The sequence below is a fragment of the Ochlerotatus camptorhynchus genome, unplaced genomic scaffold, assembly GCF_037179485.1.
Source record: "Ochlerotatus camptorhynchus isolate MF236.1 unplaced genomic scaffold, CSIRO-AGI_Acam_v1.1 ptg000346l, whole genome shotgun sequence".
Taxonomy (NCBI): Eukaryota; Metazoa; Arthropoda; class Insecta; order Diptera; family Culicidae; genus Ochlerotatus; species Ochlerotatus camptorhynchus.
The window spans coordinates 163,853-181,762 of record NW_027040834.1 but is presented as its reverse complement, the minus strand read 5'-3'; the positions used below and the strand labels follow the sequence as shown (position 1 = coordinate 181,762).

Here is a 17,910-nt window from a genome sequence, read left to right as displayed (position 1 = left end):
GCAAGGCCTCCTCCAGAATTATCTAGAGCCCCCCCAGAACTTTTGATGTTTTTTTTATTTATTCACTGATATTTTGTCAAGCTTGTCAAGTTCGATGATACTAATCTTTTTTAAAGTCCTTTATGTTGACTACTTTTCTTACGTTCTGGAATGTGAAATCACATTGAAAACTATTTCTGCTATCAGTGAGAGCAAACTGAAAACTAAATTTGTTATCCATTTTTTCTGTTGATAACAAAACAAGTATTCAATTTGAGGTTATGCTAAGGCAATGAAAACAAACCCGCAACAACATATCTCTGAAGAGCAAATGTACAGCAAAATTTAAACAAAATTAGGTATCAAATTTGTCAATTGCGTAAACTGAAATCAAATTATGATTTCAGTTTGATGCTGATATCAAAACTTGATTTCAATTTGTTGTCATTTTAATGCTGGAATTTGCTCGGGAATAGTCTCACAATATCAAAGGAGCTTGTAAAATCAATATCAAGCATGATATTTTGCTCCAATATCACGCGTGATATTGAGCGCGTATGAGAGCGGAAAAATATCAAAATTGCTAATGATTTTACCATCACTGTCTGTAATACATCATCATATTTGCAGATCCTGTGGACGTCGGAAGACTTTTCAAATATTGTATGTGGTTGGTTTCGGGGTTGATTGACTAGTAGCGTCACTTGTCATTCTGGCTTATTGTGTGTGTGTCATGAAGTGAGGGTTCCACTCCAGTCGTTAGAGCTTTTCATTAAAAGGAAACTAGGTGTGTTGTCCGTTGGTTGGTGCAATTTAGTAGCTGCATTTTCCAAAATTCAAGCCCAGTTTTATTCATTGCAATTCAGATGCAAAATGGAATTAGGAATCTAATGACGGCAGCTTTTAGCGATCTAAATGATGCGTCGATGAAAGGTGGAATTTATTTTTTGGAAAACTCACAAAAGTATTGCATCTTAAGTGTTCTACTACAATAGATCAAATTACTGGTCGCAGTGGTGTTAGGTCCCGAACAGAGAAAAAAAACTTACGTGTTCAGTCCGTGCAACAGCTTCACTAGTTGAAGGTGATGTTAATTGTGCTATGTGTTTTTTTTTAATATGATGTAATATAATATAATATGTAACAATGCATTATAATATTACATACATTATGAAATTATTGTTAGCTTAATAAAAGCTAGTTTGATTTACACCAATGATATAGGCCAGGTGAAGGTTTTGTACAAACATATTCATTCTGGATGAAGTTGCTTCTTCGCTGCGTCTCTTGAAAATAAATGCTACCACTTCATTCATTATGAACAATCCGATTGTTTTCCTAATGTCATGCAATAAGTAAATAATTGTTTTTTTTTTCATTTAATTATTGGTCTTTAGATAGGTGAGTTTGTTTCCCGGTCTGGTCTAGAAATTTTGTCAACATCTTTGAGCATAAATATTATTGTGCATACCATATAATTCATGCATTGATAGACTTAGTGGTGTAATAACTGTCTCTCACTCCAAAGGGCCTGGGTTCAATCCCAGTCGGCATCGTCGGAATTTTCTGAGACATAAAATCTCTAATCACGCCTTCCTTCAGAAAGGAAGTAGAGACGTTGGTCCATGAGTTTGATGGGTCGATAGTTAGGGTTCAAGTGTGGGAGCTACCTACCTGGCCATCGGAAGCATTGGTAGTCAGTACGGAAAACAATATCGACGGAAATCAAATGAAGAAAAAAAAAAACTCTGGAAGTACTTTAAAGAAAATTATGTTGAGAGTAGGCGTAAACTTGCGTAAGAGCGTTACATCCAAGATGAAAAATATGATCAGCTTATTATGTAAATATACGTTTAGGTGGTTGGAGTTTGAATTCGGTATGATTGGTAATCAAGGCTATTTTTTTTGCAAAGTTCGCGTATTTTTAGGATAATAGCTTACGCGTCACTGATTTGCTTGAGACTGAAGCTCTTCTATATGGTGTCGTTTACTTCGACGCAACGCTACATCTTATCGAAATATGTCAGTTTATGAGCTGCTTATCTTGAGATATTTTGTGCTTTGGCAACTAATCTTCTATAAATGAGAGTTAACGATGTTACTACCGATTCACAACCATTTTCTTCGAGGTGCTAATCAATTACGGGAGTGATGAAGTTTTTCGGTGTACTTTTGCTAGCGGTGATGAGCGTTCTAGCTCAGGCTGGGCCGGTTGGAACAAAGATAGGCGATAATGAAGTGTAAGTCTTGATGTATATTTTGCAAGGCGTGCAGGTGGCTTGACATCTATTACAAGCATAATATAGAATGATGAATGAAGGAAGTGAGACGTTATTTTTGATAAAGGTTTTTGCTACGATGGATTGCCGTTGGCGGGTATGGATTATACTAAAGGATGGAATAAATTAGTGCTACCATAAACTATTGACGCACCAAAAATGATTGAAAACCAGGATCAAATCGGCATTTGGAGTGTTTACGACATCTCTACTAAACAATCGAATGAAATCATCATGCTTAAAAAACTGAACTGAATTAAAACATGTTGAAGAGATACATTTTACCTAGAAGCAAGCGATAGACCGTTCAAGTTGGAGAATCTTTCCGGAATCTTTGGGACAAACACGGTGTCAATTGCTGTATAGAAAGTGAAGTATATTGAAATTGGATGGCAAACAGTATTTCCTGCCCAACTGTAGATGGATGGTAGGATGACTGATGTTTTCCTTCTTTGGTACAATTGTCTGACCGTGCAAAGGCCATCTTCGTCGAGCCGAGACAGGGATCGCCTTTACAACTTGCTACAACGATTCTTGATAATTACGCTCGGAAACTCGGTTCGTCCATTATCAGTAAAGTTCAATGTATTTAATTACCTCAAATGATTTATTCCCAGTGCAGTCACCTCAGCTCCTGTTAAAGAAATGGGGGTGTGGTGAGGAAAACTTAACATTTAACCACTGCACTACATTTGGCAAACTCGCTTAAAAAAAAAGAATTCTGGCAATGGCCGTTCATATTCTCATCAATAATATTACTCAAAATAAATTATGCAGTCATGTTCCTTGTATCGTAAAGGAAAAAAAAATGCATCTCTAGCGTTCAGAATCATGGTTTGCCTTGACAATGACTGTTAGCTCAAATGAGTGACCAAAGCAGAATTTTGAATATCGCCGTGTATTGTTGGGATTTTGCAGCACTGATATCAAGCATTTTGATTTTCGAACTCATCTTCAAATAAATTAATGTGATTTCATGTTTAATGCTCAGTGTTTTGCTGTTGAATAGTAATTTTTTAGCAAGTGTGGCTTTCGGAAATCATCTACTTGTAATAGAGTTGAAATTAAATGAGATTAAAAGATTAAAATGTCCATGTAATGAAGGAGATCTTACATTTTTTTGTAATTTTCAACTACCAACTGGAGCAGGTTTTTGAATATTAAATGACACGTTTAGCAATCAGTAATTAACTGAATTAAAACTGAAATTTACACGTTCATGTACATTTATATCGATGTTCGTTGATAAGTCAGCTGATTTCAATTGAATTTCTCACAGTTTTTTAAAAACACAGATGTCTGTATTTTTTTAGACTTAGAAATCTCTATAATAGATTTTTAGCCGAAGGCTAGTTCATCTCTTACAGATGTTTGTAAAATTCAATGCAATACAATGCAAAACGATGGATTATTGCACATTTCACATAAGATTAAAGTTGTATTGTGTATGTTTCAACTAAGGCCAGGAAATACATTAATGTGGCAAAAGTAAATTTACAAAAATTTTGCTGTACATACCTCTATGCTTCTAGGTTTTTTACGACTTTCTATGTGGTACCATAATATTTTTTAATGCTTTATTATAGGGATTTTTAGCCGTAGGCTAGTTCATCTCTTTGGTATCATAACAGAAGATACGAAACGTACGTCCTCCTATCAAGTACTTCCCACTGATCAATTATAACCCATTTTACGGTACAACTTCAAAGCTGAATATGTTTTATACTCATGCAATGCCTCACTACTGAGTGTCAAAAGATTCTGCTTTCCTAAACAACCTTTGTTCAATGAATATAACAGTTTAATTAATGCTCTTACATCTCTGAAATTGTCCTTTATTATAACATCTGATGTTGGGTAGGAGGCCAAGCGATCCTTTGAGGAATAGAAAATTTAGCAGCTTTGCTGAAACTATTCTGTAAACATGACGCATTAATATTAACGAATAGCTCGCGAATTGATTCCTGTAAAAAGAATAATAGCTTGTACTCATATTATAATTCATATATATTAGTATGTTGCTTTGTTGAAAATAAATATTAGAGATTTAACACAAATTTTCAAACAACTGAAATGTAATCAATTCTAAATCAGAGCCTCTTACAACACTGCCATAAAACCGGTAAGAGCTTATCAATCCAGGTGGTAAATAAATTAAATTATGGTGAGCGTAAAAAGTGTAGTGAAAGGCAGGCTTGCTTCCACTCGTTTGATATAAAAATATATATTTTCGGAATTTTGGAATCATTAGATGTTATAATGATATTTTGTACTAGTTAGATACAAGAATAGGTTGAAAGTCAAGTGTTTGACACATAACACCTGTCAAATTTGCTTTTAGATAGTCACAATCAGCGATTTAACGACTCGCAAGCGCTCACTCCGAGGGAACGCTCACGAATCATAAACTCGCTGATTGTGACACTCTGAAAGCAAAATTGACAGGTTTCATTTGTCAGACACATGCTTTACAACAACCTCTTTTTTAAACTTACAAGTACGAAATATCATAACACCATCCAATGATGATCCGCTGGTGAAAGGTTGTATTCAGGGTTGCTTCCACTCCCTTGCTATAAACAAATGTTTTTCGGAATTATAAAATCATTAGATATTATAATAATATGTTGTTCTTGTAAGTTACAAAACGGGGTTGTAAAGTATTAGTTTGACTAAAAAAATCTGTCAATTTCGCTTTCAGAGCGTCACAATAAGCGATTTTATTATTCGTGAGCGTTCACTCAGAGTGAGCGCTCACGAATCTTTAAATCGACAATTGTTACTCTCTGAAAGTAATATGGACAGGTTTTATGAGTTAAACACATACTTCACAACCTCTTATTGTAACTTACAAGAAGTGATAATCATTTTAACGTCTAATGATCTCATAATTAAAAAAAAAATATTTTTTATAGCAAGTGAGTGGAAGCAACCATGGTTGTATTAGTTTGCAAGAGTAAAATTAAACGCACCGAGAAAAGCTAATCCAGCCGAATTATCAACAAAAGATTCTGAACGCTATATCTATCACTGCTAACTGTTACCATCTGCTGATTTGTACGCCAGGATTGTGAATGCTCTGAATATACTTACATTTAAGAATCATCATTCTTATTTTACTGTGTGTCATCGAACTCTATAGCGATTGAAAAGTTAGAAGCTACAGTATGTTTAACAAAATAGAGCAAACAAACATTTTATTATTAAAACATTGTATCTCTTTTTTATTTATTTTTTAACTCTTTATTTGTTCCAAATTTAAAATAAATTACATTTCATTTTTAACCTAGGTGCTCCAGTTACTGCAGTAACTTACCAGCCTTAATTGTTATGATATATAGCTAAGTGTTTTTACATTGTTCCTGTCTTGGCAATTCAGTATTTTAAACAGGGTTTTTTTTAAACCTGCATGTCAGTATAACAATTGATATCTTAAAACTAAAAACTAAAACTAAATCTTATCTAAGTATAAAGGGAATTAATCGTTGCAATTGAGGATTGCAACGATTTTTGCCTGAAATTATTAATTATTTTGTTGGACATTTGTTCTAAAGTCTCAACATTCGAAATCCTATGTACCTCGGTAGTACTGTACCAGGGAGGCAACTTCAAAATCATTTTCAGAACTTTGTTCTGAATCCTTTGAAGTGCTTTTTTCCTGGTAGTGCAACAACAAGACCATATTGGCACAGCGTAAAGCATGGCCGGTCTAAAAACTTGTTTAAATATTAGAAGTTTATTCGTCAGGCAAAGTTTGGATTTCCTGTTTATAAGAGGATACAAACATTTTATATATTTGTTACATTTGGCTTGAATGCCCTCAATGTGATCTTTAAAAGTTAATTTTTGGTCAAGTATTAATCCAAGATATTTCACTTGGTTTGACCAGGAAATTGGAACTCCGTTCATAGTGACTATGTGACTACTACTAGGTTTCAAAAACGAAGCTCTAGGCTTGTGTGGAAATATTATAAGTTGAGTTTTGGAAGCGTTGGGAGAAATCTTCCATTTTTGTAAATAAGAAGAGAAAATATCTAAACTTTTCTGCAGTCTGCTGCAAATAACACGAAGACTTCTTCCTTTAGCGGAAATGCCTGTGTCATCAGCGAACAAAGATTTGTGGCAACCCTGAGGCAAATCAGGGAGGTCCGAAGTGAAAATGTTATACAATATAGGCCCAAGAATGCTACCCTGAGGAACTCCTACTCTAACAGGTAGTCGATTAGATTTGGAATTTTGATAATTTACCTGCAGAGTTCTGTCAGTTAAATAATTTTGAACTAATTTCATAATGTAAAATGGAAAATTAAACTTTTTCAATTTAGCAATCAAACCTTCATGCCAAACACTGTCGAATGCTTTTTCTATGTCTAGAAGAGCAACTCCAGTTGAGTGGCCTTCAGATTTGTTTGAACGAATTAAATTGGTAACTCTTAAGAGTTGATGAGTAGTTGAATGCCCATGGCGAAATCCAAACTGCTCATCTGCAAAAATTGAGTTCGTATTGATGTGAAGCATCATTCTATTCATAATTATCTTTTCAAAAAGTTTACCTATTGAAGAAAGCAAACTTATTGGGCGGTAGCTAGAAGCTTCAGCTGGATTTTTATCCGGCTTCAAGATTGGAACAACTTTTGCATTTTTCGATTTATCAGGAAAGTATGCCAAATGGAAACGTCTGTTAAATAATTTTACCAAGAAATACAAGGTACTCTCTGGGAGTTTTTTTGATGAGGATATAGAAAATTCCATCATCACCTGGAGCTTTCATATTTTGAAACTTTTTAGTTATAGACCTTACTTCGTCCAAATCAGTCCCCCAGGAATCATCAAAAATATTTTTCCGAGAGAAAATATTCAGGAAATCCCGAGCAACCTGATTCTCAATAGGACTAGTAAGACCCAAACTGAAATTAAGGGAACTCTCGAATTGCTTAGCAAGTTTTTGAGCTTTTTCCAAATTTGTGATCAAAATTTTACCACCTTCTTTAAGCGCTGGAATTGGCTTTTGAGGTTTTTTCAAAATTTTTGTGAGCTTCCAAAAGGGTTTGGAACTCGGGTCTAATTTAGAAATATTATTTTCAAAAGTTTTGTTCCTCACGGCAGAGAATCGCTTTTTAAATTGTTTTTGCAAATCCCGCCAGATAACTTTCATGGCAGGATCGCGTGTTCTTTGATATTGTCTCCTACGGACATTTTTAAGACGGATCAAGAGCTGAAGATCATCGTCTATTATAATTGAATCGAATTTAACCTCGCATTTTGGTACTGAGGCAGCTCTTGCTTCAACTATAGAAGTAGTCAGAGATTCAAGAGCATAATTAATTTCATCTTTGGTTTGCAAAGGAATGTTTGGATCGAAGTTATATTCCATAAATGTTCGATACTGCTCCCAATCAGCTCTGTGGTAATTGAAAGTAGAGCTGTTGGGATTAGAAATTATTTCTTGGGATATTTCAAAAGTTACTGGAATGTGATCAGAACCGAAGTCAGCATGGGTAACCAATTGGCTACAAAGTTGACATGAATCAGTTAAGACCAAAACAATAGTTGAGGGATTTCTTGCAGAAGAAAAGCATGTTGGGCTGTTTGGATATTGAATAGTGTAATAACCTGCAGAACAATCATCAAACAGAATATTACCATTGGAATTGCTTTGAGCATTATTCCATGAGCGGTGTTTTGCATTAAAATCACCAATAATGAAGAATTTAGACCTATGACGGGTAAGTTTCTGGAGGTCACCCTTGAGAAAATTCTTTTGCTGGCCTACGCATTGGAATGGCAAATAGGCAGCTATAAACGTAAGTTGTCCAAATTTTGTTTCAACAGAAACTCCCAAAGTTTCAAAAACTTTGGTTTCAAATGAAGAAAGAATTTTATGTTTGATTCGTCTATGAATAATGATGGCAACGCCACCACAGGGTCCATCAAGACGATCATTTCTATAAATCAAATAATTTGCGTCCTTCTTAACCTTATGGTCAGGTTTAAGGAACGTTTCAGTTATAACGGCAATATGCACGTTATGAACTCTCAAAAAGTTAAATAGCACATCTTCATTATCTTTAAGATCGAGCATTCCAATTTACAATATTTAATGCTTTAAAATCCATTACTGAATTTTAAAGTCATGGCAATATCATTTGCAAATTTTACTCCAGTTTGAATAGCATCAAACATGGAGTTAGATTTAAGCATATCAGAAATCATGTCAATTAATGATTTCTGTAAAAATTCCATTTTAGGGGCAGAAATGCTTCCTAAGTCAAAATTGTCAAAATTTCCGTTAGAATTACTTTGGTTAGTATTTTGATTTCTACCCGGTGCAATAGCAGCATAGGTAGCTCCATTAACTCGTTGAACATTGTTAGCAGCGAGGGGAGTAGGTACAGATGAAAAATTTGAAGCAGGGGTGATATTTGTACCTACGGGTACGAATGTAGAATTTATTCCTCGCTGACCATTGTTAACAGTAGAGGAATTTGTACCTGGTCGGAAACGTGGAGCGTTTCCTACCTGTCGCTTAGAACGAGATTGTAGGATCGCTTTGCGAGTCTTACATTCCCAAAAATTGGATTTGTGGTTTTCACCACAATTTGAACATTTAAATTTCTTAGGATCTTCCTTCACAGGACAGTCGTCCTTTGCGTGAGAGGAATCACCACAATTCATGCATTTAGCTGGCATGTAGCAATTTTTAGTTCCGTGACCCCATCCCTGGCACTTACGGCACTGAGTGAGGTTTTGGAAATTTCCTCCAGTCTTCCTGAAGTGTTCCCACTTCACTCGGACATGGAGCATAAGGCTAGCTTTTTCCAAGGCCTTAAGGTTGTTTAGTTCACTAGACTTGAAGTGAACTAAATAAAAATCATTAGAAATCCCGTTGCGCGAATCGCCAGGACGGGATTTCATTTTGATTACTTGGAGTGGCACAACTCCAAGTAATTTTGCCAGTTCATCTTTGATCTGATCCAGGGATTCACCTCTGGGCAGTCCTTTCATGACAACGTTGAACACACGTTCAGTTTTGGTGTCGTAAGTAAAAAATTTGTGATGCTTCTCAGTAAGATACTTGAGAAGACATTTAAATCCGTCCAAGGTTTCAGCCAATACACGGCATTCACCCCGACGTCCAATTTGTAGTGAAAACTTAACTTTCACGAAATTCAAAAGTTCCATGCGAAGAGCATGGAAATCGGAAGTGGTTATCACAATAGGGGGAATCTTTTCCTTCTTGGCATTAAGCCGGGAAAGTTTACTAGAATTTTTCTTGGATGATGGATCATTCTCATCATCCGTGAGCAAATCAAATTGATTACTCAAATTAATTTCATCAGAAGGGGGGTCAAGAGTTTGCCCCTTTCTTTTGCGTTTAGGTGCCATGCCGGCAGTAAATTTTTATCCAAATCGACTTCCAAGCAGATTACTATAAGAATCTGAAGGATCGAAGAGGAATTTTCCAAATCAATATCCAAAAAGGATTACCTCGGGTAGGGTCCAAACAAGGATCGAAGAGGAATAAGAGTTGAACAAGGTAGAAATTTTTTACAGGTTGAGTACTGAAAAGTGCTGTTTAAATTTGTTGTAGCTTTAGGTAGTAGTAACACTTCCTTCAGCAAAAAGCTAATAGATCCGCAAGGCAAGAGATCACGATGCGGACTGAACAAAATTGTATCTCTGTTGTTTGTTAACCAATTGTTATGATAAATAATGAGAGAGAGAAGGATTAGTAATTTCTTATTTGCTTATCCTTGACAGATACGCGTATTTCGTCTACAATGTGCAGACTTCTTCAGTGTCTTGTTCTAATACTCGACCAGTAATACTAAAAATTGGAAAATTGGTAAATTTTTAAAAACACAATTTTTCGCGTATATTCATCAAATTTTGTGATTATGTTTATTAATGGTCAAGTTCTGTCATAGGCTGTTTCATTTCTTAATGTTCAAGTTCTGCATGGTAATTTTTAGCTGTAAATATATTGGCATCACTGAGATGAACAGCTAGTTAAGTAAAAGATGTCCAATATTACATAATCACCCAATTCTCAGAGGTTTGTTATTGAAATTGTGTAACATTTTGTAAAACTATTGGAAACTAGTTTGTCCAAAAACCCTGGAAGCTCCATAAAACTGAATGACAAACATAAGAGATTCAACGGTTTCAGAGAGGAATGATTTTAGCTGGTTTTAATGTTTTGACGCGCACTGTATACCGTGTATGAGAAAGACACGTGTCACTGCTAGGTGAATTAATCAATCCTGTCTTCGACGTTCACTATTGGGCTTCAAACAGCTGTGTCTTAATCAGAATTCTTCATATTTTTTGATAACAAATACAATGGACGGCAACGTTGTAGAGCTTATCACCAAACGGATAAAGATGCTATGCTTTTATCTTTATCAGCTTTATGAGCTTTAAATAATAATTGTTGACTAAACTTAATCCCTAACGGCGCCGGTGGTGTAGTGGTAAGCGTGATTACCTCTCACCCCAGCAGGCCTGGGTTCAATACCAGTCGGCGCCGCCGGGATGTTCTGAGGCATAACATCTCTGATCACGCCTTCCTTCGGATGGGAAGTAAAGCCGTTGGTCCCCGGTTCATGAGTTGATGGGTCGATAGGTAGGGTCCAGGTGTGGGAGCTGCCTTCCTGGCACGTCGGTAGCATTGGTGCTCAGCACGGAAAACAAGATCGACGGAAAAAACAAACCAAAGGAAAAAAAAAAAAAATAAACTTAATCTCATCATTCTACCATTACAGAGCAATAGACCTAGAAAGTAATCGCTAATCGTGTAAAGGAGATGGAGAGTAAATGACAATTATTGTGATAATTGAAGGTATTAATTTAAGAAAGGATGAATGCATGAACTATAAAGTCAAGGTTTGGATTCCTTACAAAAGTCGTAGTCTGTTGAGGAAATCAAGATGGATCAACCTGCATTGTTCAGTAGAGTCATTCCATGGCAGGTGACGATGTGCGTAACGTACTAACTTCCGTTGGACGGCTTCGATTCTATTTATTCCGTTTTGATAATACGGTGCCCAAACCACAGCACAATATAATGTCTTCATACAAAACACATGCTTGAAATGTTTGCCGAATTAGAAAATTAATCCCAATTGTGACGAGGCTTTTGATACGACGTGTGACACAATTTGATTTAACAGTAGTAGATTTAAAAAACAAAACAAGTAGTCTACGAAGGTTTGAGCCTCTCGCGCGTATTACGAATATAGAGGACTGATTTTTTTTTCTTTTTTTATTATGGTCACTTTAACGCTCTTGGGTCATTCGTGACTTGTCTGGAGGTGAGATTTGAACTCGTGACTTTGGCGTGAGAGGTATGGATGCTAACCACTACGCCGGAATCGCTCACATAGAGGACTGAATTTAAAAATTTGATAAAAAAATTAAATTTTGAAGCTTATTTGGAAGATACCTTGAGTTAGTAGTAAGTTTTTTGGCAAATGTTAGGGGTTCGTGAGCATTCCTGACATTGCTGAAAATTATGATAGCATCAGATTGCGGGGTTGCTAGTGTAATAGGATGCTTTGTTGATTGTTCATTAACTCTTGATGGCTTGTAATACTTAAGAATATTTTAGGTGGACGCCTTAGCTTTTCTACATTTATATCGCTGTGAAGCAACTGTAAACTCTAGAGGGAAATTATATCTGTTACTGTAACTAGTTCGATTTTGTTTGCTAACCTGGTTAAAATGTCATATTTAATTATCTTAAAGATAAATCGTTCAGCTCAAACCTCTGCAGGGGTAAGAGGTGGGACCATCATTATCATCACTTGATCTTTGAATGTCAGTGAAGAGCCAAGAATTACTCCAAGATCTTTCACAGTGTTCTCACGTTTTAGAGAGGTACCACTTAAAACGTAGTCGTGGAGGGCCAGTGGTCGTTTACGCCCAAAGTAAATAATGGAGAATTAAGAATCATTTAAGTCCATACAATTCGTCTTGCACCAAGCTGCGAAGGCCTCTAATTGTTCTTGAAGAAAGAAAGCGTACTTGATTTGTTGATAACATAATATAGCTTGAGATCGTCAACGTAAGACTAATTTGTGGCATTTCAGGACGTTGTTAACATCGTTCATGTATAGTAGGTATAATGATTCAAGATGGCTGCATTGTGGTACTCCGGACTTAGCTAGAAACGAAGATGAAATATTATCACCAAGCTTGACGGACATGTTCCATCCAGTCAGGTACGAGTGCAGCCAATAGTGAAGGTTTCCGTCAATTTATAATCGGTCAAACTTGGCCATGGTAAATGTCACAAGGTTGGTGGTAGTAGACCGTCTGGAAACAAATCCATGTTGATCTGATGAGAAATATTGTGAGCATTTCTGTGATAAGAAGTCCAGGGCAATCAGTTCGAAAAGTTTTGACGAGGCACACAAGGCGGATACCTTGATAGTTGGATAGTTGAATAGTTGCAGGCTCTTTTATGAATCGGGAGAACAAAAAGGTTTTTCCAGCAGCTTGGAAAAACACCAGAAGCCAATGAAGAATCGAATATTGATGCTAATGGAGATGCAATTGGATGCAATTTTTAAGGTTAATGGCTAGAACAACATCAGTTGTTATCGAATGGTGAGTTAAAAGTGGTATATTGACAGCGGCAACGACGACATCTTTAAGGCTAGCTGACACATTTTAGAAATCACCGCTAAATTGTTCACGAAAACGAGATGCAATTTTATAAGTGGTTGAAACCTCTGAATCACCGTTCGACATGATTGAAGGAAGTTTGGTCTATTTTCTTTAATCACTAAAAGTAGCACCAAAATCCTTCCGGTTTCGATTTTAGACGCTGTTGTAAACGATTTAGATGTGAGTGAAATAACTGAAAATTCAGTCTTTTATATACCCTATGTGCTCTTAGGTAACAGGCTTTTAACGACGCAGTTTTTGCTTTGCTGAATTTTTAAAATGCTTTCCTTTTGATCTTCTTTAAACGTTTCAAAAGAGAATTGGTCTAGAGAGGGTAAACTTGTTATTTTTGTAACTTCTTTGGAACAAACTGATCGATTGTGTACAGTAATTTGTTACAATGCTAGCAGCTAGGTTGACATCACAATCACGTATTAGTTCAGCCCAATCAACACTTGTGAGAAAGGAGTTCATACTGGCATAATCGGATAGTCGTAGTATATGGAATTAGCACTAGCATCGACGAAAGTACTTAACGTCACACTGCAACGATAATTGAAATCTTTTACCAACGAACATGGAGCTCGAATCATGCTGCAGTGAGTACCGAGTTCATGAAGGTTTTATGCTTTTCGGAGAAGAGTTATGATAGGAGCTTCACTTCAATGGGCATTTATCCACTAGAAAAAGAAGAAAAGAAAAAAAAAAGATTTGAAGTAGTATAAGAAAAATAAAATCCTTCTGGTTATATCAATGTCTGAATTCCTGCGACCCTTCTAAGAACAGCTTGTGATTGAGAAACTCTGTCTTAATAAATATATTATATTCAGACCAAAATGAATAGAATATTTTTTTCATTTCATGGATCATGTATTATACAACAATTCAGTTCAGTATGTGTGTATGTGTGTCCTTTTCAAATACGATACGTTTATTTACAGCGTGTTTTCCAGAACCTCAGATACCACTTTTAATTTTTCCAAAGCGAAATAATCAACAGTAATAAAAGCCGGAGCCGGTGGTGTAGTGGTAAGCGTGACTGCTTTCTAACACCCCGATGGGTCTGGGTTCAATCCCAGCCCGAGGTCGGTGGAATTTTCTGAGGCATAAAAAAGCCGTTGGTCCCGGCCCATGTGTGTTGAATGGGTACGATATCCTACGCAGGTGTGGAAAGCTGCCTTCCTGCACATTCGATTGCCGTCAATGGAGGGCAATCAATGTCCGTTGGTGATTGGCACTAGACCGACGTTAAATAAAAGAAAAAAAAAGAACAGTAATAAATCACATTTCTGTTACCTTACCCTTACTCACGTTAAAGGATAATTTTTGTTTATAAAAAAAAAACATTTTTGTTACCAAAAAAAGGCTGCTGAATTTTTAGCATGACCAAAAAGGGGTTGCTCACTATACACCCAGCTCCCTCAGTATAAAATATGTTGCGTTTAAGGTTAATAAATGCGTCTCACTGATATCAGTTAGAATGCTTGAATACTTAATATGCCAATTAATCAATGTGATTTATTTCAGTGACCGCTCAGGACCTATGTCTGCAAATATGAATAATTACGTTGATATCATCATGATACAAGTAGGACCATGGTTGAACCAAAACTTCATTCCGATCGATTTGCCAGATTTCGTAGAAGGATTCGAACACGTAAGTTGGGGTTTTTCAGCAATCCAATCTGCCTTCATGGCTCACACTCGTAAAAATATTGATATCAGTGATTGCTAATTACATTTGATATACTCTGTGATCTTTGAGCATGAAGAAACAATAAAATAATCGTACTCGAATTAACCAGATGATTCTATTAGGCAATCACTTCCATTTTTGTAGCTCAACTCCTGTTTTTATGCTCTTTTAAATCCTTTAAATGTAAAAAATTCACTTGTATTGAAGTAAACGAGATTTCCTGATTTTGATAATTTTAATTAACGTTAGCCGCATTTGAAAGATTTTCTTTCTAATTAATCTAAAATGATTTTATAACGAAACAAGCCAAACCGCAAACAATTTCAAATAATCAGCTACTTGGATCAGTAATTTAGAGAGCTAGCTTGCACGTCGTGTAGCAGTTGGCTGTCATTGATTATGCGGGTTATAATAACGTGGAATTGTCGGTCCTTGGCTTTATTTTATTAATTAAAAATGTATTCTATTCACCTACAGAGACCCATTTTAATTACCTACCATGGTGAGTTGGAACTGACCAACGGAGTTTTCCACAGCATACAAAGCGTTGTACGAAGTGGAACGGCGATGATGCATTATGATAGAAAGGTGCTGCGAGTTTCCGTTGGGTCCAACATCAGACAGCTTGGAGTAAGTATTGTTCTTTTAGATAGAAAATCTTCAAATTATGAACCTACATGTTGTAATTGAATTATGATGAAAATCAAAATTGACAAACAAATTTACTATTTTTGTTGATTTCTTTATTAACAGAAACTTGATTTTTATGCTATTTACTGTATAACTCATATATAGTGTAAAAACTACGGGAGCCTTTTAAGTTTATCACATTTAATTAACTTTTAAATACAATATATTTTCTCACGAAAATCGTTAATATTTTTTCAACTACAAGAGGTAGCAACTTGGTTGCTTCAGCATAAACGTGCGCCATCGTAAAACTCAATTACAAAAAAATATGAAATAACAACATTTAAAAATAGCTAACTTTTCAACAAAAATCATGTATACCTTTCCAACAGAAAGAGAAAATAACTTACCTACTTGAACAAAAACATACACCATCTTGAAGTCTCTAGAATAAATCATTTGTGAGAAAACAATGTATAAATAGTTAATGTAAAACTGATTTTTACAAGCAGCAGATAAATGTCAATGACGTTTATGTAAGGTCTGAGCCAACAGGTAGCTTGCTGGTTTGGAAACAAAAATATTGTAAACATTGCTGAGCAATCAAATGACGACGTCACTCTACCCAAACACCACTAAACATTTGCACATTTCACTAATACCAATAAGCCCTTTGGCCCAGACCTTATATAAAGGACACAGGACAAATGTATCCAAACAAACACGTCATATGTGTGCGTAACGCTGAGAAAATGCTAACGTAGACGCCTGCTTAGATTGACGAAGATATGGGGTCGGGGTAATGCGCACCACCACGATATTTTGCTTAATAGATACTTTGATAAACTTTTTATTGCACCAACAGGTAGTATTTTGGGGTTAAATGCTATTCTGATGTTTAAGTGCCTTTTGATGTAAGATTTGTTCAACGTGTATGAGTTTTCATAGGCAAAAATAAGAGCACTCCTAAGTTTTGATCTGATGCATTACCAGCATCGTGCTATGTGCTATGTGTGAAAACTAAATGCACGGTAGCGCATAAATGTATGCAACCTACATAACATAAAGTAAAAATCATAACACTTACGAGACACCCAGATTACCCAGTGAAAAATCAAAACGCTATTTTGATTAAAATCATTTCTCGGTGATAAAAGCATATTTTCTCACAAAATTTTCGGTAACATCAAAAAGATTATTAAGACTAATTAATGCGCTGAAATAGAATGTATATTGATTAAAATGAAGTGAAATTTATTATTTCCTTATGAGTGGTGCAATACCACACGTTCCCCTACAAGTTGGAGTGATCCGAGCATTGTGTATGGTGGTAGTAAGTACAAATGGTGTAATGGCGCGTTGCTGGTGCAGCGGGTAACTTGTGCCACCACGATATTTCATTTAACAGATACTTTGATCAGCGTTGCCAGATATACCGATTTATCGGTATTTATACCGATTTCCGAACTAGATACCGATACACAGATAAGGCTCCTCAGAATACCGATTTTTGAGGTTTTATACCGATTTATACCGATTTTATTAAAAAAACCAAAATTAATATTGCCTGGCCGCGCTCGAATTTCGGAGAAAATTATTGTGAGAGACTTGTTTCTTTTTGAATATCTCAAATTTTTTGAGCCTTTGAAATAAAAAAAAAACATTTTTAAAAATGTCTTATGAATACTCTTTCGATTAATCTTTCAGTTTCCTCACCGTTGTTGGCTACCCATAAATCGATAAACAGTCGACTGCTCTTTCTGGTAATTTCTGGGAATTGGGAAATACGTTTTGAATGTTATTTAACTTCTTGAATTTTCTTCCACCTTACATCGTAAATTATTTTACGATTCCTCTCGGAAACTTATTTCGAATGATTCTTCCATCTTTTCCTGCCAGTTTTTTCAACTTTCCCGGAACTTTTAAGAAGTTCTGAAACTTCAGAAATGTTCGGACTTTTCAGTTAGTTTGTATAAGTTGAGAAATGTTTCAATAACTTCTGTTAAAACCCGGTCCAGCGAACTCCAGTGACCTTAAGGAAACATCATAAATATTATGGATACTTCACAAGTCCAAACAACTTCTGGAAAATCTAATAGTTCCATTAGTTTCAGGAGAATTGAAAGAACTTTAGGAAGCTTTAAATTTCAAGGATATCGCTGAAACTTTAAAGGAGTTCCGAGAAACTCAGGCAATTTCCGAAAACTTCAGCAATGTTCCGAGGGGCTCATGCAAATTAAAGAAACGTTAGGGAAGTTACATGAACATTAGCATGCTTATTAATGGCAGTGTTGATAACTTTTAAAAATTAGAAAAATCGGGAATATCAAAGAACTTCAAAGCTGATCTTACAATAAACGCAAGAAAATTGTGAGAGCACTTAAGAAATTTCGTAATGTTCAAGAAAGTCTAGAGACTTTCAAAGTTGATTAGATATATTTCGGTAGTCTGATTATAATCAAGGAAGTTCCAAGTATTTCAAAGTCTTCAGGGATGGTTTATGACTATTTGGAAAATTTTCTGGATCATTAGAACATCCCCCAAGAGCTGTTTCTTCCGGAATTATGTCCTTGTTTCTTTCGACTGTTCCGTTAGCGCTCTGGCTTCCGCCTTCCTCCAGATTTTTTTTCCCAATCTACCTCAGTAAGTTTCTTG

The 17,910-nt window shown here is 35.8% G+C and overlaps 1 protein-coding gene across 1 annotated transcript in view; it reads left to right on the top strand.

Moving 5' to 3' along the window:
- Nucleotides 1-2,082: 2,082 nt before the first annotated feature.
- The window catches only part of LOC135709033 (uncharacterized), a 31,065-nt gene continuing 15,237 nt past the window's right edge, over nt 2,083-17,910 (top strand). Inside the window, exons 1-3 of the mRNA XM_065231223.1 lie at nt 2,083-2,219; nt 14,457-14,586; nt 15,103-15,255. Of these exons, the coding sequence (XP_065087295.1) occupies nt 2,131-2,219; nt 14,457-14,586; nt 15,103-15,255 (372 nt within the window). The 5' untranslated portion in view covers nt 2,083-2,130. The remainder of the gene's footprint in view (nt 2,220-14,456; nt 14,587-15,102; nt 15,256-17,910) is intronic.